Below are 26,875 nucleotides of genomic sequence, written 5' to 3'. Positions count from 1 at the left end.
AATAAAATAAATAAAAAAACTTAAGAATTAAGTTTTGAGCACTAAATGCAATTTCGAACCGTTTTATGTTTTCTGGTTGATCCCAAACCGTTTTGATCAAGATAATCATAGTTTAGTAAGTTGAAGAGAGAGATAAAGAGAGAGAGGTATTTGCATAAACTATGACAGCACAGAAATGAAATTGATAATGTTGCAACGAAAAGAAGCTCTGAGGACGCATATTTTCTAATCTGGTGAGTCAAGTAAGATGTATTGACTAAAAACGAATAAAATAAAATTGTTTAGAACAAAATGTATTAGTAGTTTCAATATAACTCCAGATTCAAACTTAAGTAAAAGCTAATTGTTCCCTTTAATGTTTACGCTTTTATTTTTAAGATTTCCGGTTAGTGTCGTTCTTCTGTTTCCTGTTTGCAGGAGCATTGCTCGTTTTAATTATCTTTACTGCCCGCTCGGTTTAAACTCGAGAATCTGTCGTTATTATTTGAGCACCGCCCGTCTCTGGTGATAGTGGGAAAAAACAACCAATCATAGCACGTTAGAGTTGTGTTTTTGTCGGTTTACGGAAACGGGAACAGCAAGCCAGTCAAAACAAATGCTACTTCAGCAATGATTTTCGAACTTCATTAGAAAAAGATGTAACTCACATTTTTTTAAATATAGTTTTGTTTGGAGCCATGGAAATAACAGACAGAGTCTTGCGGAATTTTAAGGTTGCCAGAACGTACCAGTTTAAGTCAGAGAAAGTGAACTGTGTGGATTACAGTGTTAATGGAGACCACGCAGTATCAAGCGGCAACGACGACTGCATTGTGTTATATGACATCCAGTCAGGAAGGTAAATGGCCACGAGTGCAACGTTAAACATGAACTGATCCAACTATTTTTATTTTATCTGATCTGAGTGCACATTTTCTTCAGGGAATCACTTCACATTTATTGATATGTATAAATGTAGCCGAATCAGTTCTAGGGATGTGATTAAAGATTTTCTAATCGCAAAGGCTGCGATTTGACTGGCAGCGAGTGGTTAGCAGAATGCTGTACATGGATAACCCCTCAAGGATGCTAATATCGCCGATTACATTCTTACAAATTACAAATTAGGAACGTACCAAACGATTGTATTTGGAGTCTAATAAAAACTAAAATCTATCATTAACCAAACAACTACAGACAGATATTTTAGTAAAGCCAGAAAACCGTAAGATACTCCACTGAGTTTTGACTAGCAGCTATGGATGTAATTGAACTACGGAAGCTCTGCATGGACAATTCAATTCAAAGATACTTTATTTAATCCAAGAGGGAAATTAGAGTTTCAGTACACACAATTCTGAGATCAGACATACATAGGCATAGACACTTGACAAGAATTGGTGACTGTGGTCATTCGCTACCCGAGTCGCGCTACCTTAATAGAGATCAGACAAGACGTCAAAAACTCAACACAAAATACTTCAAAAAATGGGACACACTTTTTTCCTGCAAATACATTTTCACAGTTGATGCTAATATCTATGCTTCAAGGGATGTGCTGCTGGCTGCAAAGCATTGCACCTTCAAATACAAAATTTTGTCTTGTGTTTATGTATGTGTAGACAAATAAACTTGTTGATATGATATGTAGATAAATATGTAGATACATAAACTTGTTTATATTCAGTACATGTTACATAGATTTTTTTTAACTTCCATTAGTTGAAAAATATGAGATAAGCCCCTTGAGAAAATAATTGTGAATTAAATCGCAATTGCAAATTGAAAAAAAAAAGCAATTTGATTATTTTCCAGAATCATTCAGCCCTAATTAGTACCATGCATTTGGATGCAGCTGCTGTGACTAAGAAAAAATCCTTATGTGTACACCTGGACATAAAACTAATTATTTCTCTGTTTCAGGCCTGCAAAGACCTTGTATAGTAAGAAGTATGGAGCAGACCTGATCCGCTTCACACGTGGAGCCGCGCACACTGTGGTGTACAGCTCCAACAAACAGGATGGTAAAAACTTTGTACTGACAGTCAGCTGTCAGACCAAACCACCAAACTCACAATCCAGCTCAAACATTTGATACAATCAGGAAAAACAGAATTTGCTCTGTGCCCTTTTAGACGCAATCAGGTACCTGTCCCTCACCGACAACCAATTCATCCGATATTTCCCCGGCCACACGGCACGGTGAGTGATTCCCAGTAATGGACTAGAAGAAATGCAAATGCTGTTCATTAATGATGATGCCATATTTTAAAGGGAAAAAGGAACTCTCAAACCCAAGCTGGTTTTGTGTGAAAAGTTGAACCTAACCTTTTAGATCAAGGAAGAATGTGTTGCTTTTTGAGATCTTTTAGCCTACTGTATTTTGTCACCTCGCTTCCATTGAAGTCGTTTCATAATTCTACAGATCTGACAATAGGTCAGTCTGGTCATTCAGTATTGCACAATGTTTTTATATAAGTGAGTTGCACACATTATAGTTATTTTCTTATGCTTATGTCAGTTTTTGTCCTTCATACTTCCTCTATATAAATTAGAAATAAGTGGGATCACATCAGCTAATTCCCCAAGCCTCAAAATATAATACTGCAGTATTTTTAAATAATCTGTGCATACAAAATTTAATAAATCTAATATTCTGTTGTGATTTAGTATACAAATACTACAAACCAGACATATCTACATCCAGAATGAGGGATGGTGTCCATCCTATTAGAAGTGATGAAAACAGCAATCAGCCTGCATACTCTTCATACAGAATGCTGTCCGGTTCAGTCCATTTTATTTTAAATGGTTGAACCAAACAAACAGATTTCTGCACACATACATTTACAAATCACTTTATCACATTACAATACAATTAAAAGCCATCTTTTTAGTCTCCCTCTTTTTTGGCAAATTTTAAAACTGAAGTGAAGAAGAAATGAAGGGAAGATACAGATATCTTGGAAACTACATATAAACAATATCAAAACTAAAATATATCAATCGCAATATTAGAGTGAAACAAGTCACTAGATGACAAATCCCTATATTTATTTGTTATGGTTTGGGGAAGGTGTCTAACCCAAGACATGCAGAATCACAAACCCGTACACAGATTGATGTTAAAAAACAATAATAATAATGAGAACTGAGGACGCGCTGGGAATTCCAGCAGATCAGGAGAATGGGAAACAGCGTCTGGAGGGAGAGCAAACCAGAGGTGAATCCTGGGAGAACAGTAGGCAGATATGCTGAGAGGAGACTTACGGAGGATGACTGGGTTTGGGAAATGAGGGGAGGTTGAGAGCCGGGGTGGATCCAGAGGGGAGATGCTCAGAGCTGGAGAGGGAGCGTGGGGGCGAGAGAGAGAGCGGGTCGGTCAGAAAGGATGATGATGAACGTGACTGAGCGAGGAGTCCAGGAGTCCTATGGGAGTTGAGCGAGTGATTCCAGGTGTGCAGAGAACCTTAGGCAGGTAGGCCAAAAATACAAAAATCACTAGATCAAACACACTAGAGTATTTCCAAGAGAAACCCTGAGGACTAGAGTGAAGGCAGGAAACTACCTAGTCGTAGTAATCATCTGGCGTCGAGCTGTGTTCACCATCTCCTTAAGTAGTCAACCCCCTAATCAGCTGATCTGGTGCAGCTGCCGCTCCCTCTCCTGCAAACACACTCTGATGTTTAGTGAGAGCGAGTACTCACCCCGGCTCACGGCATTATACAATTCATTTATCATACCGTACTTGAACTACTGTGTTGAAATTTGGGGAATAACATAAAACCTATACACATTCAGTTTGCATCCTACAAAAAAAAGCAATAATTATAACAAGCAGCAGTTACAGAGCTCTGTCCTACAAATTATTTATCAAATTAAAAACATTAAAATTTTACGACCTAGTAGATTATAGTATTTTGAAATTTATGTATAAAGTCGACAAAAAGCACCTCCCAACAAATTTGATAAGATTTATGGAAAGAAAGAGAAGTTATGATTGTAAAGGCAATAAAATATACACAATACCAAAACATAGGATAAATGTAAAGGAACGTTGTGTATCAATATATGGAGCCAAAATGTGGAATAAATTTAAGTACCGAAATCAAGAATACCAAAATATATACCATTAACATATCAAATATGAAATGCTTTGCTTGTATGATGCTATGAGATAGACGTATTTATGAAGTAGACGTATTTATGAAGTAGAGAGAATGAAAGGGAAAACACACATTGTCTGTTCTACTTTTTTTTAGCAAATATTTGTGTGTTTTGTTTTGCATTGATTGTTTTCTCCTTTCATTAATATAAGAAACATTTTTTTTATTGTGTGTGTATTTGTTTTCTTTCCATTTGTTTGCCAAAGTTAAAACAGTAAACCAGGTCAGCCATTTTTCTGACTATAATAACTTGTTACAGACCCCCCACTCCCCACCTGTCCTTACAGGTCAGGAAGGTGAGAAGGTAGTAACTGGGCAACCAGAAGGAATGACACTCCAAACAAACTTCAGTTTATCACAGCTTGTTTATTGCTGTTCTGTTTATGTGGATGCTGCAGGTACTACTGGAGGAGGGGGAGACAGGGCCAGTTAGGTGGTGCCAAAATAATAAAATTAATAAAACAAAATAGATCCTACCTACCCTTCTAACTGAACAAAGGAATCAAACAAAAGCCTCATCTAAACTTCTCTACAAAACAGATGGATCCAAAAACATTACGGGGGTGGGTGGTGCACCCACCTCCTTACCTAGTGTTTTTAACAAGTTTGCACTACACGATGAGATGTACAGGGATCCCCCTGCTTACCTTGTCCCCAGTCTCCCTCCACCAAACCTTCAAACAAAAACAAAAAGCTCCAGAACAAAGGTGGGTCAATCAAGCAGCAGCATGTGGGAGGAAGAATCTCTCTGTTCTTCTGGGAAGCCTCCTTTTATCCTCTGCCCTGCTCCACAACTGGTCCAAGGTGAAGTTAATCAGCCAATCCAGGGCCGCCACACCTAGTCTCTGCACCCTGTGTAAAAAGGGACAGGGAGAGGGGAGAGAAAGAGAAAAAACAAAGGGAGAAACATATACCCTGCGAAACTGGCATGTAACACTTTATCATTTGTATTTATTTTGGTTAAGGGGAACAGATAATATAAGTTTTGCTTCTTTCTGTTCCTTTGTCATTATTTATTTTTGCAAACCTGTTTTGTGTTGTTTTTATTTGTTAATAAATAAAAATAAACTTTTAAAAATAAATAATTTTAAAATACAGCAGCTTTTATAAAAGCTATGAAGGTGCCAAGATCTTTATTATATGTAAAATTCTAATTAGTCTAGGCTGTCCAGCGATCGAAAGGTTGCAGGTTTGATCCCAACTCCGGACAGAGAATTCTGCTGTTGTGTCTTTGGGCAAGACAGTTAACCCACTTTGCCTGCTGGTGGTGGTCAGAGGGACTGATGACTGACACTCTTGTCAGTGACACCCAGGGCAGCTGTGGCTACATCCCCTCAGTGTGTGATTGGGTGAATGACTGTAGTGTAAAGTGCTTTGGAGTCCTCTGACTCTGAAAGGTGCTATACAAATGCAGGTTATTATGATGAGCCTAGTTAAACCTCTCACATCTCATGACCTGTGAACTATCTAAAAATAAGAAAGCAAAAAAAAAAAAAAAGCAAAATAAACATAAACGTTTACCAACAAATGGTTGAAAACACCATACTGGCAAGTGCAGCTAAAAGAAGAAAAAAGTTACCACTGAGAGCAAGATGTGAACCGTCTCAACATTGCACACCAGACTAGCACTTTAACCACTAGACTACCAAGTCTGTTACATGACACTTGTTGCCTATACCACATATCCTAAGCTGGCCAGGGAAATCAGGTTTCAGACCAGAGACTAGCTTCCAGGGATGAGCAGGAAGATTGAGTGATGTACAGACAATTTATACGTTAGGCCATTTCAGGAATTTCAAAATAAATTTCTAAATTTGCAGCTGAAACTGGAAAATGCATGAATGCAGCCAAAAACTGGTTTGGGGTACTTTTCATGAGGAAACAACAATATTACATGCTATAAAGCTCCAAAAAGTGGATTTTCCATGATATAGCCCCTTTAAATTTAAATGAGACAACATAAAATCCAAATGTTTTCTGTGTGTAGAGATTCCCTTTTTTTAATTAGAAAACATAAAACAGTTAAATGGGAACTTCATATTCCCATTGCACATTCCACATAATACCTTTTTTGTCTTAAATCTCACAATAAAGACATAAATAATTTCCTCACCCCCAATATGTATTAAGTTAATATTTAATGGAACAAACTAATAATACAATTATGTTTTCATAAAACTTCCCAGCTTTTCTGTAAATTACATTTAGTGTAGTGGTTTGTGTTTCTAAATATAGATAGTTATATGTTGTCTTATCTTAACCAAAAGCCCACTCTTGATTTATAAACTGAACTTTTCAAAACAACCATTCCCACACTATAGAGCCTAATGACATTAACAATTGCCCAGGTGGTAGGGAAGAGGGGTATTCATAGGTAGTTTCAGCTTGTTAAAGTGGCAGTGTGTAGTTTCTTGACAACAAGGGGCAGTACATACATTTCAGGGTAGTTTTACACCATATTGCCATGACTGTCGCTAGCTTAAAAATTTTTTTTACGGTAAATGTTACCTGTGGAAAGCATGCAACCTCGGAGTTACTCCTCAGACTTTGATGGTCCTTCAGTTAATTCCATTGAGACAATGCAATGCCGAGTGTTGTTTTCTGGCACAGTACTTTCCGGATCTGCTCGGGGTCCTGCACCTGCCAATGACCTCATCGTACTATAGCAATACCGCTCAGCCAAAATATATTGCATATCTTTCTCAATTTTGTTCTTTTACATAGGTTTTGGAAAGAGTTAAGCAGTTTTGTAAATACGTTTGTGTTTCTTACTGCCTAAATGTTTTTGAAAGTGGTAACGTAATTTCTGTAAGTCGTGAATCCATCATCTAGTGTGATGTCGTCAACAGGCGCAGGACTCCAAGCCGGCCAGAAGGAAACATGACATCTAATATGTCGTCCCCCAAAGACGCTATGTCTTTTAGACCCGATTTTTATGATTGTATGGTACGAAGCCGGCAAAATTTTCAACAGACATAATTTTATTCATTTTCAACAACCTTTTGGTGGATATTTCGAGAAATAACGGTAAAATCCACACATTGTCTCTTTAAACAACAATAGACAGCTACAGTTTATAAGCTTGACCCTCCTGTACTCTAGTCAGAATTGACAAGCCCCTCAGATGAGAAGCAAAACGTCTTCAAGAAACCAAAGAAGTCCAGTTGCCTTCATTCGAATCTCTTTGAGAACCTTCACCAGCAAACTGAACCTTTGTTGTGTTATTAGAGTCACTGCGCTCTCCATGTCCCCAGAAAATGAAATCTTCATCTCCAGCTCGTTAGACAAGACGATCCGTATCTGGGACCTGCGCTTGGCCGACTGCCAGGTAAGATACAGCTCATTCTACTTCTTGTGCTTGGGATTACTTTGGTCTGTTAGTTAAAACCCGATCTACTAATAAAGGATCTGGACTCTCATCTAATGTAATCCTTTCTTCCTCTCACTTATAGCTTGTTTGTTTTTCAGGGTTTGACCAACCCTCTGGGGAAACCCATTTGTTCCTTTGACCCAGAGGGAATAATATTTGCTGCAGGAGTGGAATCGCACGCCATTAAACTCTACGACTTCCGTGCATTTGATAAGGTACAGATCAACCCAAAGAGGATTGTGTTGGACATTCAAATCCTTCAAATAAAACAGCTGCTACTAGTACTAATATTAAAATCTGAAATGTTCTTGTGCAAGGATCCATTTGCCTGCTTTGAGACCAGGTTTAACCGTGTCTGTGACTGGACTGGACTAAAATTCAGCAACGATGGAAAGCACATCCTCATTTGTACAAATGGAGGAGCTATTCGCATTCTGAATGCTTTCAATGGATCTGTCCTGCACACTTTTTCAGTAAGACATTAAAAGCTGCAGAATGACGTGTTTGCTGGTCACTCTGAACAATCAAATGTTTTTTCTATTTCAGGGCTACAACAACAGTAAAGGCATCTCCCTGGAGGCCTGCTTCACCCCAGACTCTAAGTTTGTTATGATCGGTAAGCTGCTCTACGTTAACATTTTTATTTCTCTTTCTTCATGTTGGATAGAGACCGTGCTGAGAATCTTTGTCGTGCAGGTTCAGAGGACGGGAGGGTTCACGTCTGGAGCATTGAGAGTGGCATGAAGGTGGCCGTGTTGGATAGCAAACATCCTGGACCCATCAACGCTCTGCAGTTTAACCCTCTGTACATGACTTTTGCCAGCGCCTCTACCAACATGGTGAGAACAAGAAGGGTGCATGAGGGTGGTGGGTGTTTGTTTGAATTAGAAGTCAGCACAGCTGCAAAATCTGCAAATAATTTCATGTACCTCAGGGTAGATTTCCATTTAAAAAAAGAGTCTTCGTTTGATGTTCACCTGAAACTGATTAAAGCTGCAATAGCAAATGTGGAAAACAAGTGTAACAATTTGTTAGTTACATCTTAAGTAATGACCCATAAAATGTGAGATTCCATAGGAAATATGAAATCAATTTAGTGGATCTTTGAATATTACTTTAACCTGAAGATCGGAACTTTTTATTGCAGGTATTAGATAACACTTCATATTAACCCAGAGACAAGAGAGAGAGTCAAGTTTTAAAGTTCAAGAAGATTTATTTCTAAACAATTTAAACAAGACTAACTTTAAACACTATGTGTATAATGTAACTAAGGTGGAGTAAGACTGAGGATGGTGTGTGTGTGTGTGTGAAATATGTTCGGAACCAGCAAATCCGGAGAGACTATTAGTTCCGAGTGGGAGTGAAAGGGTGTTTCGCTCCAAGCTTTGGTTTGGAGGTTATAATACACATTGTGATGCCATCTGTCAGTCTACGTACCCCAACGGGAGTCCCCGTTTAGATCCGGAATGTCGGGGGTCCAGCTTGGACCTGTCATGTTAGAATCGAGCCTTTTGACCCACGACATGCAGAATCACGAAGAGACAAAGTGAGTAAAATAATATATTATTCATTGAGTTTGACGAGGCTGGGGAGACGTCGGAGGAGGGCGGCTCTGGCAGCGTTCTGAGACAGAGAACAAGAATGAGTAATGTAAAGCAGACGGGGAAGGTGTGATTAAAATGGAGGCTTACGGATTCCAGTAAGGTAGTGGAGCGCTGAGAGGAGGGCGTGTCAGGTCTGAGTGGAAGCTGTTGGAGGAGGCTGGGAGCTGAGCACCAGTTCCAGGAGCGGGCAGGTGAGTGCAGGAGAGCAGACGGCCAAAGGGAGAAGCGGTGTGGCGGGTGGACAGGAGATCCGGAGGCTCCTTGTTGTAACAGGAGAGAGTGCAGGTTGACGAGCTGGCAATAGGCAGATGATGAGAGTACCTGGGCGGGAGAACGGAGGAACGGGACAGGTGATGGCGAGGCTTTAACAGACAGAACAGGATGCAAAACAACTAGAAACAGGTCTAGAGCTGGTGTATACTACCCAATGTGAGTAATCATCCGGCACTGGTTAGTTGTCACACCGCTCCTTAAGTCTCCTGCGAGCTGATGAGAGAATTCGCAGCGGCTGCTCTCCGGGTGCGCCCACCTGCAAACAGGAAAACTCATGGAGAGGTTAGCTTCACCCAATGTGACAGGACCCTCTTGGAACCGACGCCTGTAGATATGCAGCGGTTGCCGACCCTTCCAGTCTTGAGTTACACCCAGGTCACGACAGTTTATTGGCATCAGCGAGAACCTGAAGGGGTCGTGATGGTTCAGCTTTTATTCTGAAGGAACCGTTGCAGCAGGTGGAACATGCAACAGATTTAATCCAGCTTGTCGTTAGGTTCTTTTGGTTTTAAGAGGAAATTTACGAATTGACCACTCCGATAACTTCTCTAGACGGCATGGAACTGAAGTTAAGATGACGTGGGGCATAGTTTTATAATTTGGATGTTTTGATTTACTGTCAAATCAGAATTTGACAACAAAAGGGGATTATACAAGCACCAACAAAACCACGTCTCGCGTCAGATCTGGAAGGTTCTGATTGGATCAGAAAAAGGAAATGTGTCATGTGATCAGTCTAGTGTAAATATTTAAAGTTATATTACTTCTTAAAATACTATCATGGGATTATAATATCAAGTAATTAATATTCATATTTCACAGATTGATTGAACAGTGAGCTTCACGTGATTATTTGGACTAACAACATTATTTGATTATTATTTAAAGAGAAAGAGTTCTCCGTCTTCTGTCGTCTTTCTTGTGCTGTCCGGAGAGGCAACAGTTTAGATACGAGCACTGAGCACGAGTGTCCTTGGCCCATATCTTGTAGATTAGGCTTGTGTCAGAAACTTATGGTTTTGCTTGGGCAGAGCAAATAGAGCAGGGCCTTTTAGGTCAGAAATGGACAATTCATCACGCTACACAAGTTAGTTTAAAACATTGTTTCATGCCTCTTAACAACATTCCAACATAGTATAGCTGCCTATAAATACATTGTGGAGATTTAAAAAATTAATACAAATGATACATAAATAAATACAAATTTACATCACACCTATTCTCACAGATTTACACTGGCTCCCAGTCAAATTTAGGATTCATTTCAACGTCTTGTTATATGTAACAAGGCTTTGTATTGCCCATCCCCATCCTATCTGATGGACCTGCTTACTCCATATGTTCCCACTCATGCCCTTAGTTCAGCAGATCATCTGCTTCTTGATGTTCCGATGGTTCGGTACAAATCCCGAGGGGAGCGTGCCTTCTCTCATGCAGCCCCCAAACTCTGGAACACTCTGCCCCTCAATGTGCGTTTGGCTCCCTCTGCCAGCAGATCCAAGTCGGCCCTTAAAACACACTTTCACTATTGCCATCCCTCCGTGACACTTTAAATGAAAATCCAGCACCGGGTTTATTTTTCTTAATTTAGTTTTTATGATTCAGTAGCTCACTTTTAACACCTCGCATCACCTTGTAGCTTTTTTGGTTTTATTTGTGCCATTTCAAATGGTTTTTATCATTCGTCGCATTATTTAAATTTTTGGTAGTGCTGTTCTCTTATTCTATTGTTTTTAGTAGGAATTTTCCATCCTTGATTATTTATGCTATTTGTTAATGTATTTTACCTGATTTTCATGCTTTCATTGTGTTTTGTTGATTTGTTCAAGCATTTGGCTCTTTTATGTACAGCACTTTGGTTAACTGCCATGCTATTTTGAAATGGTGCTTTATAAATAAATTGGTATGGTATGGTAATGAAGTGATTTTCTCGGATTTATCAAAAAACTTCCACCAATAACACATTTCGGACCGAAAGCAACTATCGGGCCATCCGATTGCCAGTCTCACTGAACCGCCACACTTCCCTGGTCCTCCACTCATTACACACTCACACATTTAGCAACAGAACACCACTGGTGTGAGAGATTCTCCGCTCAATAATATCAGAGAAGAAGAAACAGCCAGCTGCTACCACTTCAACTTTAGGACAAACTACCTGAGTCCCAAGGGAAGATACCCGAGGGGAGGGGTGAGTGTTCCATGGCGTGTTTGCGTTCAGAAGTGAAGCGTGTTTGCAGGTTTGCTGTTTCAGCTTTAACCTTTTGAGACATATTCATTCAAGATGGCCGTCACAGCTCGTTAACATTAGTAAACACACAGATGGCCATAAGTCAGTCAGTATTGAACTAAACCCTTTGTGTTGGAAGTCAAGAGTCAATCAGTGCGTTTACAAGCATGTCTAATTCGATCCAGGTGGATTTAAGGTAACAAGCTCTTTATCCTATTCTGTTTACATGTAGGTTAGAAAACCGAACTCTCAAATTAAGTTTGTCCCACTCCCATAAGGTAGGTGGCGATGTGCTCTTTCATGTTGGCATTCTCCAGCTTAGCTTATAGCAACACAAAGAGTTAACAAACACTGGTGGGAGTGAAGCTGCCAAAGTTTAAACAGGATATGCACATTGGTTGAAAGAATGGACAACAACGCTGCAGCACAGCTCATGTGGTACGCACTGTACCATTTGATGGTGTTACATGTGTTATTTTGTGGCAATGATAATTATCAAAAGACTGCTTCTGTGGTCGCATCACTTCCAGAAGTAACCGGTGTCAGCTCGACTGAGCTGCTTACATGCAGATGAAATCGAGTTCCTACCCCATTATCTGGGTGCTTCCGCACGATTAGAACCAGTTCGCCTTCGGCAAGACTAAAGCGTTTACATGCATTAAAAAAAATTACGTCAGTCTGTTTAGGGCAATGGTTCCGTTTTCTGATGCGTTTGTAAATGCACTGAGTTACAACCAGAACTTGGAATATTTTGCCGACTCTTATTTTCTACATTTATCACTGCATTCTTACTAGAAATGTTTGGATTTTAATATTTTATTGTTTTCCCAACAGATGTTTTGGCTCCCGTGTTCTGATGACAAATAGTGGAACTAAAGGTCCTCTCCATCTCTTTTAAAAGGCTGAATACTTTTCTGTTAAATTCTTTATTTTTATTTAGACAATAGGAAGCTTGTTACTGTTTCCAAAACTGTTTCTAAGAACAGTCGTGTTTTATTAAATGTTTTTCCTAACAGTATTCCTAAACTGCTGAATGGTTTTGATGCAGTGTTGGCACACACACAAAAAACACATTTTATAAAATGTTTTTTATTGTTGTTCAGGTACACCGAAATAACATTTCTAACCCGTACATTTACGTTTTTGTGTTGTTTAAATTGTTTAAATAACTGATATTAAATTGTTCTATTTTAAAAAGACAGTTGTTTTTCTTTTTGTCAATCTTACATTCCATCATTCCTTTATTTGAGTCATTTTAATATTAAAATTAAAACATTATTATTAATTAAGGTTTTGTTTTTTTATTCTCAATCTTATTGAATTATTCAACATTTCTTGGCTATACATATAAAAATGGTAAGGTTGGACAAGTTTGTTGGCCACTGGCGATTGTCCAAGTTCTTTGTTGATGGATTTTTATGTTTTTATTATGCATATGAATAAGTCTCATAAATGGGACAAAGAAGCATATTTTGTGCAACAATATTATACATAATTAGATAACTAGTGTTTCTTTTATATATATGGCAATCAAGGATACATCCATGACTGGAATGCTTTATTCAGTTCCTCAAAAGTGCTAAATAATCTCTAACCTGCCAATCAAAACCTTTTATCATTGACAGAACAGGGCAATCTCAAACAAAATAATGTCTTCTTACACCCACAGGAGTCTAACCGATTTGGTAAAACTATTAGGTATAACTTGCAATACCAACAACGACAATATCAACAACAGTGATAAAGTATTATTTGCCACCATCCTGTGTCACCATCGCCCAGTATTTGTTGGCGATGGTGGCACAGGAGTTAAGTGCTCGCCCCGTAATCGGAAGGTTGCAGGTTCGAGCTCCGCTCAGTCTGTCGCTGTCTTTGTGTCCTTGGGCAAGACACTTAACCCCCCTTGCCTGCTGGTGATGGTCGGAGGGACCGGTGGTGCCAGTGCTTGGCAGCATCACCTCTGTCAGTGCGCCCCAGGGCAGCTGTGGCTACATTGTAGCTCATCCTCACCACCAGTGTGTGAATGTGTGCGTGAATGGGTGAATGACTGTATTATAAAGCGCCATGAGGGGTTCCAGGACTCTAGAAGGCGCTATATAAAATACAGGCCATTTACCATTTATTAAGTAAATAAACAACAGTGAAGAATGACCACATCAGAAGTCCATTAACAAACTACTGGTGTGCATTTAGGACCCTTCCTCTAAATATTGTGACCTTATGTTTATATAACTGCTTAAATTAGTAAATGTTTTGGCATTGCTTGTGGTGTCTTTCCAGACTGTTTCATAACTTCATGCTGCATACTGAAACACAAAAACTTTTATCAGTAGTTCTGACTTTAGGGATTAGAAAAAGTCCATATTCTCTGAAGTTACAGTATGTGTGCTGCTATGTTGCCAGATTCTTGCTGATACACACCCCTATTCGATACAAAATCTTTAATTTTACCTCTTAGAACTCTGCTCTAAGAGGTATAAACAGACACTCGCAGGAATCTTTATTGTGTTGATGTTTGTGTATAAAAGTGTCTTTCATGAGCAGAGGAGAGGGGTGGGAGCCATGTTGAATAATGTATAGATGCTTGGGTAGTGTACTCACCACTGAGTGAATAATGGATGATCCCATCACAGGTAACCTCGCTGGTACTCACTGATCTTTCTCTCACCCACATCTATGTGTGTGTGTGTTTTATAAAGCCATGTGTGGAAGGACAAATCTTTTTACCAACTTTTTTTTGATAAGCTGATAGTCATCTGTTTGGACTTTTAGAGTCCACTTATGGAGCTATTCACAAAAACAAGGACCGATTGGTGTTTCTTGTACAAGCTGCCTGTCTTAAACGCTTTTTCTGTCACTGATCAAATCCACTAAAACCATTTGGGCGCGGGTACCTGGGAAGAGGGAAACAGCATTGAAACGTAGCGGTCGGATTCTTCTTTTGGTGTCACATTTCTGTGAGCAGGTGGCTGCAGGAATTTGAGATCACAGAGTTTCGTCTGCCGCGAGTCGATAGGCCGTTCTATGTGAAGGAGTGATAAAATGTCGTTACGTTTGGCACAGCGACAGCCTCTGGAAACCCCGCACTGATCGCCCGTGTCATCATCTGAAGATCCCTGCACGGACTTGTGCACAAAAGCTTGGTACAGTACAGGACACCCCCACCACCACCCCCCTCCTCCTCTCAGAGACAAAGTTGCAGTCACTGATACACAAACCGTTTTAGGTCAGTTGTTGGGGTGGCGTATCCATTGACAGGCACGTTATTACTCATCAGCCGCGCTTCTGCAGATTGTGTTCGGAAGCTCCCGAGTCATCCTCCAGGCATTTATGTCACTTGTGCGTGTGGGTCAGTCCGTCTGCCATCAGAGGAGAGGCGGCTTACCTGCTGAGACGGACCTGGACGTGGTCTTTGTTGCACAAGAGGGACGAGAAGTCGTGTATACTGACTGCCAAAAGATGTCACACCAAACTGGAATTAACGGTAAGGCTTCGTTTAAACTAAAGCCTGCAGCAACTTTACTGGAAAATCAATGCTTTTATAGATATTGTTTTTCTTCTACTTTCCCTTGATTTTTTGGCAGATATTTTGTGATTTAAAAAAATGAGAGAAACTCAGGAGTGGTCATTAAAGAAAATGCACTGTTGTGTTTGAGTGGACTACAAAAGTTTCTTGACTGTTTCTAAAAGTTTAAATAAACAAATGCTTTATTATGTCATTCATTATCATTAACCCCTCTCAGTGTGTGTGTGTGTTCTAGCATTTAGCAAGTGGAGTGTTGGAGGTCCGGTTGATGGAAGCGTTCCTCTTTCTCACCTGGTCTTACATCATTTATGAGTCTGCTGGGTTTGGTAACCACGGTGAGACAAAAGGACGAAGTACAACAAATAAATGGTTTTCTCTCATAAAACTTATTTTTCTAATGAATTTTTCAAATAATTCCATCCCACAAAATGAAACCCGTCAGTAGTTTGTTGTTTTTTGAGTCCACTCCGAGGTCGTCTAGGTGATGGTGTAAATATCTGGCTGCGGATCAAATTTTCGCTCATAGTGGAGTCGTGGGTTCTTACTTACCAAACTCGGTCTGACTCACTTTGACCAGCCAACCCCCAGTTTTGAGTCAGTCTTACTCCTATCTGGTTTCTGCAGCAACATCCGAGCTGAAGGAGCTCCTGGCCCGTGCGAGAGGAGGCTTTTTCAGATTGATGAAGATTATCATCAGAGATGGTAAATATAACACTTGTTGTAGAAGTGAGGCCTTTTTCACTAATGCACTTTTTTTTCGGCAGAAGAGTTGGTGTTAGATTCATCCAAAGAGCCAGTTCAGACCTGGGACAGGGATTACGATCATTTCCTGCTTCCGCTTCTCACACCTGAGGAGCCCTGCTACATCCTCTATCGCCTGGATTCCCAGAATGCACAGGGATATGAGTGGATATTCATTTCCTGGTCACCTGACCAATCACCAGTATGTCTGATCATCTCTAATCAGCCAGCTTTTTCAATATAATGTTTAAATTAAACAACCTCAGGTTTTTAAAAATGCTATTATTATTATTATTATTATTATTATTATTATTAGTAGTAGTAGTAGTAGTAGTAGTAGTAGTAGTAGTAGTAGAAGAAGTAGTAGTAGTATTAATATTGGTTTTGGAGGCTACTTTACATTTAATTACAATTTCTTTAAAATTTGTTGAAAGGATTATTTGTGACTGTTTTGCAAGCAAAAAAAAACATTTGATAATACCTCAATGAACCTTTTTAAATTCTTTAATAATGAAATAAAGTGAAAGTCCCATTAGTTATCATCACACATTGGTGAAATTCATCTCTGCATTTGACCCATCCCTGTGGGGAGCAGTGCGCTGTGGCTGTGCTCGGGAACTATTTGGTGGTTTAACCCTCCAATCCAACCCCTTAAAGCTGAGTGTCAAGCAGGGAGGCATTGGGTCCCATTTTTAGAGTCTTTGGTATGACCCGACCAGGATTTGAGAACCCTAATCTCCCAGTCCCAGGGCGAACACTCAACCACTAGGCCTCAGAGAAGGTCAGTAACAGCTGCACTTAAAGTTGATTTTGTTTTAAACACTTGTGAAAATGATTGTTTTTAGTGAAACATTAGGCATCCCCAAACCAAATGACAGGGCTTTTTTCTGTCTGACCTTTGAGCTCATTAGTTATATTAGATTCCCAATTTTATACAAATTTGACATCTGTAATCATTTATGAATTCCCAAACAAGCTTTTTTGAGCAAAAGTGCAACAGAGCAAAACAAAAAGGCACTGGATAAAGTTCAGTTTTTATTTGTCTGACAGAAAAGAGATGTAGTTCCATCTGTCACTATAAATTTCTACTATTTCTTGATTTTAGGGAAGAAATCAAACATTCTGTGCATACAGTGCAACAAACAGCTCTGTAAGGAGCTTAAAAATCAAAGTGCAACTCATTAAAATTTTCTGTATTTGATAAGTTTCTCAACTTTTTAGTGAATGGTATTTATTGCACCTTCTAGAGGCCAGAAACACACCCAAAGGCATTTTCTAACACAACATTAGAAAATACACAAAAAAACAGATGCAACAAACCAAACTCTGACTAGTTCTTTATTCAGTGTAAAGCCCTTCATGTTTCTGTAGCCTCGCAACCAGTCAGACCAACTAACAACTCACCACTATGGATGTCAGTCAAGGCAGTCCACCATACACTGTTGAAGAAGAAGCAAATACACCCTTTTGAAAATATAGGCCTTACCAGGTCAGTGGCCTAGTGGTAGAGTGTCCGCCCTGAGACTGGGATATCAGAGTTCAATACCTGGTCGGGTCATACCAAAGACTTGATAAAATGGGACCCAATGCCTCCCTGCTTGACACTCAAAATTAAGGGGTTGGATTGGGGGGTTAAACCACCAAATGGTTCCCGAGTGTGGCTGTATCTGCAGCTCACCGCTCCCCCAGGGGATGGGTCAAATGCGGAGAACAAAATGGGTCTTTAACTGTAAATACCTATATATCTCCTCATGTCTCAAAGAAAAGCCCAAGTGTATATCATCCAAAGTTGATCCCAGAGCCGTTTCAAACGAGCTGCGTTCCGCAGCCAAAGCCGTCTTTGTTGTTTTTCCCCATGAAGCCCGCCCAACAAATGTAGAGCGCTGTGATTCAGATTTTTATTTATATAGCACCTTCTACCACCTTAGCGGAGGCCCAAGGTGCTGAACAGCACATAAAAACAAGCATAAAAATATCATAGTAGATACAAGAGAATCAAAATAGTAGTAGATAAATACAAGAAAAACAGTTAAAGGCTGTGAATAAAATCTAAATAAAAATAAAATAAAATCCAAAAGCCAGTGTCAAGGGTGTTTGGGGAAAGCTAATAGATTTCTAGGCTAGAGTTTCTTCTATAAATAATTGGTGTCTTAACTGTTCCAGAAAGCTTCTAGAAAAGCCTCAGGGCTGATGAGCAAAAAGCTAATCTTTAAACAGCTCTAGTCTCTTTGCTCAGTATTTTATCTTTTGTGGATGTTGCTGTGTAACATAATTTTGTGTACTGTGTAAAAATTAATTCAACTACTTTTGCACGAAGTGCATGCATTTTGGAGATTGGAGCAGCTTTAGAGCACCAACAATCCTCTTTGTTGTATGTCTCTGACTAGCCATTAGCTCATGAGTACAAAGCTAATTCTCCTATTAAAGGCTGACCAGGACAGTATCTACACCAGGAAAGATGTTAAATATTCTCAACTTTCACACAGAAACACACCTTGAGATAAAACCAAAAATCAACAGTATTGCTCCACTTGCATTAAATTTTACAAAAGTATCTAAATTATGTAAAACTTCAGCAGCGTTCTGAAGATTTAAACAATTTTCTTTGCTAACATGAACAAACAGAATGCAACTATAAAACCAAAGAAGAAAACGTTCAGTATGTTGTAACAGTGTCCTCCTGTGTGTCCTGGTGTTGTGTAGGTGAGGCAGAAGATGATGTACGCTGCCACCCGTGCCACGCTGAAGAAAGAGTTCGGAGGAGGTCACATCAAAGATGAAATGTTTGGCACGCTTGAGGTTTGTGAACAAATCCCTCCGCGATAGTTTCTGATCAGAGCTGCTTGTTGTGAAACAGCAGCCTGCTGGCGTCTGTTTGCAGGATGACCTGTGCCTTCAGGGATACCTGCGGCACAAATCCTCCTGCTCGTCTCCAGCTCCTCTCACAACAGCCGAGCAGGAGCTACACCGTATTAAAGTCACAGAGGTACACAGTGAACCATATGCGTTCTCTGATCACGTTATAAAATTCGACAGATGCCTAACTCACAATTTTTGTTCCTGCAGGAAAAAGTTGTCTGGGTATGTTTATTTCCTTTCTGATATGAGAATTCTTGCATTTTTGTGAATCAGAAATGAAAAATAAACGTGAAAAACCTGTCTGCTCTGTCTGCAGGATGAGCGGAGACGACTCAGTACTCCTACAGCACGAGCAAGGGTTCGTTAAATCAAGTTTCTGCTCACCTCTGATGATAATAGACATGATTTCAGACTTTTGGATGTGTGTGTGTGTGTGTTCAGGTCACAATGGAGTTTGGCTTAGACAAGCGAGCACAAACTCGTCAGGGTCTTGCATTTCCTTTACAAGAAGATGCCAAACGAGCTCTTCAACAGCTCAAGCAGAAACGCATCAACTACATCCAGCTGGTACGACCTGATGGAAAACCCTGAGTGGGAAATGTTGGAACAATACAGTAATGTTAACTGTATAGTGCCTAAAGTCTGTGTGTGTGTGTGTGTGTGTGTGTGTGTGTGTGTGTGTGTGTGTGCGTGCGTGCGTGCGTGCGTGCGTGCATGCAGAAGTTGGATGTAGATAAGGAAACAATCGAACTGGTTCACACCAAACCAACAGAAACCCACGAGCTTCCCTTCAGGATTCCTACGGATTCCCCCAGATATCACTTCTTTGTCTTCAAACATTCCCACCAGGGCCAGCTGGATGAGGCGTTAGGTCAGTATGCTGTCAGCTCCTCACACTTTTTATTTTCTGTAAATGTGTTGCAGCTGCTTAAAATTGAATTAATTCTCTATAGGGAGCTCAAGCTCAGCTACCTCCGGACCATGGGTCCCCAATTGCCAAAAAAAAAATCAATGAGAGCCTATGAGCTGATAAGTTATTTTCTGATCCCGTTTGATATGTTCCATGGATTTCGTGATGTCCGTGAACTTTAAAGACACGTTTTGATGCCACGACACCGGTTATTTTCAACAGGCAGCAACAGTTATTTTAGGTTTTGTGTGAATAGTTGTAATGGACAACAAATGTGTGTCTCACTTAATTGATGTCATCGAATCAGACACAAAGAACAAGGAGAAGAAAAATGGCTTTAGCTAAATGAGTTTGGCGAGATTCACATCCTTCTTCCAGGATGACAGACGTGGAGAAAGCACTATAAAACTGTAAGTAACAGCTACGCTGGAGAAGACTATGACATCATAAATGCAACATCTGAGTTGTCTTTTTAATTATGAATTTTTACAAGCTAATGAATCTCAACACACGTGACAGACCTGGTTGAAACTCATAATTACACATATGTGTGATCCAGGGCAAAGCAGATTAGAAAATAGCTCCGTTCGCTCACATCAAGTTTTTTTGTTCCAAAAACCCATGAGCCGACCGGAAGGGGAGGAGACTTAGGCTCCCTATAGCACGTTCTATGTTGTAATGCGTTTTTTATTTTGTTTAAAATGTTCAAAAATTTCCTTTCTATTTGTGAATTTATGTTTCAAAGTATACAAATATACTTATAACCCTAACCCTGCATCTCAGTAAACGTGAGAGCATTGATCTACTGATCCTTATCGCCTTCATCTCTCTCTCTTTTTTGTTTCACCTTTAAAAAAATGTTACAACCTTTTTTATGGAACCTTTATCAGGATGTTACTGTTTCCTAAGACGTTGTGTTCTTGTCAAGGTCCCAACCTCAAAGCTTTACAGTTTGGTGTTTTTTTGCACATTTACAATGAATGAGATGACTGTGATACAAACGGATGTGTCATAGTGGCGCTCCTACACTCAGCTCTCTACTTCCTCTCAACTATGTGGAGGGGTCTTGGGGAGTTTGGTTCTGTTGACTGGGTGTCAGTAGTCAGTATCTTACCTGCAGTAGAAAGCAGTCAAGAGTGATCACAGTGTGGAGAATCAAGGAGCAATTCAGCTCAGAGTACATTTGTACTTTTGTCAAGTCATAAATATGCAGTTCCACGTAGATGATTACTCAAGATGCCCACAGGAAAGACTTCATGATGGGTAAATGCAAAGAACTCTCCCAAGATCTTCATAATCTTATCGTAGAGAACCATTCTGATGGGGATGGTTGTAGGCACATTTCCAGAATTTTGAATGTTCCTGTGAGCACTGTGGGGGCTATTATCCGGAAATGGAAACTGCATCAGTTCACCATAAACCGGCCATGATCAGATGCTCCATGTAAGATTCCTATTCGAGGAGTGTAAAGAATAATCAGGAGTTCTCCAAGAGTCAAGAACTACTCAGGCAGAACTTAAGGAAGACCTTGGGTGTTTCTCAATGTCGAGGCACCTGGCCTTACGAGGCGATGTCTTGCGAGGCCAGGCGCCTTGCTTACGAGGACACTGTCCTTCCTTGGTCAAAGAAAGTGGTTAAATGGAACAGACTTGCATCACGTGACCACGGCGGTCACGTAACGTCAAGTGACACGGGAGATAACATTATATTTTATACTTATTAGTTTCAATATAAATACATAACGAGCCTTTTACTTTTTAAATTGTGTATATGTTTATTAAATTAAATATATAAGTGAGTTACTACCTGCTAGCCACTGTAACTGCAACTACTAAGCAACTAATCAATAATAGATAACTTCTTTGGATCTAAAAAAAACCCATTTTAAATTAGCTGACTTACTTTTAAACTTGAAAATTGTCCCCGAAGTAGCTGCCGGCTTTTGATCCGCCATCCTTTTGAAAATACTGCGGTGTGTTGTGGGTAATTTTTGACCAAGGCTAGGCTACAAGACACCTCCCGTGTATCCTTGCTCAGCTAGCTAAATGGCTAACAAATGGAAAAAAACACACACCTCGGTAGAACAGGAACATTGGAACACGTCTTGGGGGCTACTGATGACGTATCTCCTAGGCAACTGGGGCGGGGCCAAGACATCAAAGCAAGGTTCCTTGGCATTGAGAAACAGCTCTTGCTTCACCAGGTACTGTTGTTTCAAAGAAAACTAAGCACCAAATCACCATGGCATCAATGCACGGGCGACGGTGGCACAGGAGTTAAGTGTTCACCTCGTAATCGGAAGGTTGCAGGTTCGAGCCCCGCTCAGTCTGTCACTGTCGTTGTGTCCTTGGGCAAGACACTTAACCCACGTTGCCTGCTGGTGGTGGTCGGAGGGACCGGTGGCGCCAGTGCTCGGCAGCCTCGCCTCTGTCAGTGCGCCCCAGGGCAGCTGTGGCTACATCGTAGCTCATCCCCACCAGTGTGTGAATGGGTGCGTGAATGGGTGAATGACTGGTTGTGTTGTAAAGTGCCTTGGGGGGTTCCAGGACTCTAGGAGGTGCTATATCAAATACAGGTCATTTACCATTTACCATGCAAGACTCCTTTGCTGAACAAAATGCATGTTGAGGCTCAGTTAAAGTTAGTGAAACAGTTTTTAGAGAACCTATGGACGACTGAGAGACTATAGTATGAAACCAAAACTGAACTTCTGGCCGTCATTCTACACACCATGTTTGGAGAAGAAATGGCACTGCCCACTACCCCAACAACACCATACCAACAGTTAAGGCTGTGGGTGAAAGCATCATGGTGTGGGGCTGCTTTTCAGCAAAGGTGCAGGCAGATTGAAGGTAGGATGAACGGAGAAATGTAAAGAGACATTCTGGATAGAAATCTGCTGCCATCTACCCAAAAGCTGAAAAAGAGGGTGAACGTTTCAGCAAGACAATGATCTCAAACACAAGGCCTAGGAAACGATGAATTGGTTTCAGAGAAAGACAATCAAGTTGCTTGAATGGACCAGACTGAAGGTCAGAGTTCATAATGAGGCCCAAGAAACATTCTGGTTTTAAAGACTATTTGTGTATAAGAATGGGTCAGAATTTCTCCTGAGCAATACAGTCGATTGGTCTCTGGTGAAGAGGAGTGGAGGAAAAAGTAAAACAGTGATGTTGGCACTGATTTGAAATCACTGTTTCTAAACACTCCACACTGTCATTTATGCAGATTTATGGTCTCCTACAGAGCACTGTAAAAAACTGTTTCTTCTAGTAATTGAATGCTACTTTTTGTGTCACACAGTTGCTCTCCACATCCCCTGAATGGAGCGTACTTTGACAGAATAAAACGTAATGTTACTAAGGTCCGGGGATACTTTTTGATGCTGATCACTGACGTTACTTCCAAAACAGTCGCAATTTACTGAGGGCTTAGCAAAACCCTGAAAGGGCTGATTTTGTATGGAGACACAATGGTTGAGAGGACCAAGCCAGCCAATTTTCCTGGTCACCTTCCCCCTCCCAGAAATGTCCTAGAACTTCTATAGTGGAATGTAGCAGTTGTCTACAAAAGTGTCCTGATCAGTCATTAGCTTCACTACCACATGAACATATTTCTAATTCCCCAAACCCTAAGCACTTTGATTGCTGTCTACTGCAGGTAAGATACTGACTAGTCTTCACTTCTCAACAGAAATACATTTAAAAGACTATAATCAATTGTGTTTCTTAGGCAATCAAATGACACAAAAGATATGTTTTCTAATAAAAGATATTTACAGACAGTTAATTATCTGTACGTAGTTTATGTAAGAAATGTTTACTTACAGGTTGATTTTAGGATCAAAGGATTTCCCTTCAAACTGTGTAGTAAAGTTCAGATATCCTGACAGTCATTTTGAATGCTGACGCGAAACAAGTGTGCTTAACTCCATTCTAGTGTTCATATATTCGATGCCCGGATACACCTGCAGTATCAAAGAGCGCATGTTGTACTCCAGCTGTAAGAACAGGTTACTGGATGAGGTAGAGAGAGACTACCAACTGGAAGTCACCAAGAAGGTACCAGTCAGCCCCAGTTACCCTCAGAGAAACAAAATCAACTTAAGCTGAGGGTGTGTGTGTGTGTGTGTGTGTGTGTGTGTGTGTGTGTGTGTGTGTGTGTGTGTGTGTGTGTGTGTGTGTGTGTGTGTGTGTGTGTGTGTGTGTGTGTGTAGATGGAGATTGACAGTGGCGACGGTCTGACTGAAGACTTCCTGTATGAGGAGGTACACCCGATGGAGCACACTTTAAAGCAGGCTTTCGCTAAGCCTCGTGGACCAGGAGGGAAGAGGGGAAACAAGCGCCTCATCAAGGGTCCTGGAGAGAATGGGGAAGAAAATTAGACAACACACAGATATTACATAGACAAATGTTTAAGATGTTCAAGAATTGATCTGTTTTTGACTGTTTAGCCTCTAGCCATTGTTGTTTATTTGGGAAAGTACGATTCATGTTGGAACAATAGCAAAAGGAGCAAATCTATTCATTATTTCCTGTCTGTCTGCTGTTTTCTTAAAGTCTACTGATCTAAGCGATTCAGTCAATGCATAACGATGCTGTGCAGCCAAAGTTTTTACAAATCCACACTTAGACCCACGTGTGTGAGGATGTGTGTGTGTGTAAAGATACCAAATAAGGACTAACATATGACCACTGAGTTTATGCTTAACAGCCATGAAGCCGGATCTTAAAGCTATCCTGTATCTCATCGTGTGTGTTTCCTTTTTGTCCTCGTGAGAAATCAGTGAAAACACACGTGCATGATGCACAACTGGTGACTTTTTTTAACACTGACAAATGATCTCAATGGTCTTGCCTAAAAAAGGCAAGACCTTTATCTTTTAACGTTATCTTTTGCAAAAATTGTCCTTTGTTTTGTTTTCTAATGATTTAGGAGCTGTAGAAAGATTAGACCTTGTTAGAGAAGTGTGTGTCCATTCTTATTGTCTAATTATCTTTTTCATCGTGCAAATTAGATTTTTAGTTGGCGACAGATTTGGACCCAGACATCCAGGCCTGCATGCTGTGGTGAATCCTGCAGAACGAGGTCTTACATTGTCCAGAAACACTGTATTTCTAGATTTATGCAGGGGTTTTTCACCAGATTTAGGAAATATTTTCACCAAATTATAAGCTGTAAATATATAAAACTGTAATTTCTTTGCAGCTTTACATTTAGATTTTTCTGACTGATTAATGATTCTTCTATAGAGTTTGGGACAAATCTTTGATCATTTATTTTAGCTTAAAATTACAAACATCATTTTATAGCCAGTCCTTCAATACCTACTCAACAAATGGAACTTTTTTTAGATGACATGTTTTTTTAAATCCCCCTCAAAATGTAAAAATAACCTAATTTGTCAATTTATTATTTCACTAAATTTCTGAATCTGCAGAAAATATCTTCAAAAAATCGATTTCATGAATGATTCAAAATGAGGCCAACTGCAATTTAAAGGAGACATATTATGATTTGTTTGAAATTATAATGGTTTTATGGTTGATACCAAACAAGCTCCTGAAGAATCCCTTTTAGAAAACAATACTGCCAATTTGCCCGAATGCCGAGCCGGCATCAGGGAAACTTAGGTCGATTATAAGTGGTCAGACCATGCCGGTAATCTGGCACAATTGTGTTCTTTATACAGAAGGTTACGCGATAGCAGTATAAAGCAGGTATGGGCTGGTCACTGCGCTGACATGGATTTATGTTTACCTGGAACATAACTTGCTACTCATTGCAATTGAAGCCACGCTCATTAGGTATTTTTGACAAGTCACTCCTAAAGGTGTGTTTCTCAACAAGCCTCGTGAATGTCATCTTAGTTAAAATTTAAATGTTCTGCCTAGAACTGTCAGTGTTGCACCCTTTTCAGGTAAAAAAAAAACTCTGCACTATATTTGAATTTAAATCTGCCATCTCTATTGGCTAAGAGATACCCTATGATGTTAGCTGGTGCATTATGATGTCACAAGGCCGTTGTGAGCCTGTGTGTGTGTGTGTTTGTTAGCGGCTCCGCCCTCTCAGTCTGCTAGGCAACAGCAGTTGTTCCATTTTTCAAACAGGAAGTGGGAGTGGAGTAAGACTCAGGTAGGGGGTGACTTGCTCTTTAAATATAGTTCCCAGCTGTAGCTTGACAGTAATTCCACACATGATCATGACACCTCCCTCTGTTGTGCCAAGGCGTAATATGCACACCACAAGTCTGGTGTAACAGTAATATTACTACCAAGTGTGGCAGCATAAATGCTGCAAAAATTCCTGCATCAACATGCCGCCACGGCATGTTCATAAGACACACCGCGGCTGCAGTATTGCACTGATTTGCCAGCATGGTGTGCCTTCTCAGTCTAAATCCCTCCCACATGAAGTGATTTCAGTAGTTTTGTTCTTGACAGTTTCAGTACCTTCCAGAATGAGCCGTTTCAGGGCTCAGTTACTTTAAGAAAATAAGCTGCATCTGGTTACACCCACTCACCCCCACTCAAGCTGCTATAAGCTGAGAAGCTCCAGTATCCGTGAGGAGCTCAGAGTAGAGCCGCTGCTCCTCCAGTGGCAGCTCTCTCTTGCACATGAGAGGCAGTTCTAGTGTAATTTCTCCATTTATGACATCACAAATGAGGACTTTTTGAAATGGCTTATTTTAGACATTTAATTCCAAAAATCAAACACTGACAGAAAACGATTGGATTTTATTCACGTGAGGGTATTTTATAGAGGTAGCACAAAAGGATGTAAAATATGATTTTTGCCTAATATGTCCCCTTTAAGGTTTAAATGAAGATTAGAAAGAAAAAAAACTGAATGTTTGCGTGTATTAAATCAGGTCCAAATTCAAATCAAACGTCACCTGCAGCTTTCATCCAGGCCTGACCAGCATGAGGGCTGTTGTTTCACACGCTTCCACAATAAAATTATTTTCTCGATTTTCCTGAGTGTGAGTGCATTGCCTTATTCCTGCCTGTATAATTTAAATGTATGTGAGTGATATCCCATAGTTATGCAGGCAGCAGCAGGGGTCACAAATAATCACATGATCCATACTGACAGGAAATGAGTCTTAAGTGGATTATGTTGACATTCATGCAGGAAGGTGTGTGTGTGCGTGCGTGCGTGTGTGTGTGTCGGATCACCATGATCCGCTGGCTGCGACCTTTTCTGTCACTGCT

The 26,875-nt window shown here is 40.2% G+C and overlaps 2 protein-coding genes and 1 long non-coding RNA gene across 3 annotated transcripts; 2 read left to right on the top strand and 1 right to left on the bottom strand.

Moving 5' to 3' along the window:
* The first annotated feature begins 473 nt into the window (after positions 1–473).
* Positions 474–12,822, top strand: LOC139061496 (WD repeat-containing protein 82-like). The gene is made up of 9 exons (XM_015958729.3): positions 474–838; positions 1,903–2,003; positions 2,115–2,181; positions 7,374–7,473; positions 7,614–7,730; positions 7,833–7,988; positions 8,062–8,131; positions 8,212–8,354; positions 12,460–12,822. Exons 1-9 carry the CDS (start codon positions 678–680, stop codon positions 12,490–12,492), a joined length of 948 nt encoding a protein of 315 aa, XP_015814215.1. The 5' UTR covers positions 474–677; the 3' UTR covers positions 12,493–12,822.
* On the bottom strand, positions 3,013–3,340 carry LOC129152700 (uncharacterized). The gene is made up of 2 exons (XR_011520225.1): positions 3,250–3,340; positions 3,013–3,180 (listed from the first exon to the last, which is right to left on the bottom strand). It is a non-coding gene; the product is annotated as an uncharacterized lncRNA (long non-coding RNA).
* Positions 12,823–14,804: 1,982 nt separating the features above from the next.
* On the top strand, positions 14,805–24,410 carry LOC107385100 (twinfilin-2). The gene is made up of 11 exons (XM_054731134.2): positions 14,805–15,109; positions 15,776–15,853; positions 15,916–16,094; positions 18,596–18,691; positions 18,774–18,878; positions 18,959–18,973; positions 19,068–19,109; positions 19,193–19,318; positions 19,472–19,622; positions 23,601–23,722; positions 23,878–24,410. The coding sequence occupies exons 1-11, from the start codon at positions 14,956–14,958 to the stop codon at positions 24,043–24,045; spliced, it is 1,236 nt and encodes a 411-aa protein (XP_054587109.2). The 5' UTR covers positions 14,805–14,955; the 3' UTR covers positions 24,046–24,410.
* Positions 24,411–26,875: the final 2,465 nt, after the last annotated feature.

The sequence above is a fragment of the Nothobranchius furzeri genome, chromosome 3, assembly GCF_043380555.1.
Source record: "Nothobranchius furzeri strain GRZ-AD chromosome 3, NfurGRZ-RIMD1, whole genome shotgun sequence".
NCBI classification, from domain to species: domain Eukaryota; kingdom Metazoa; phylum Chordata; class Actinopteri; order Cyprinodontiformes; family Nothobranchiidae; genus Nothobranchius; species Nothobranchius furzeri.
The sequence above is the reverse complement of the archived record's forward strand: the minus strand, read 5'-3'. Positions and strand labels throughout refer to the sequence as shown.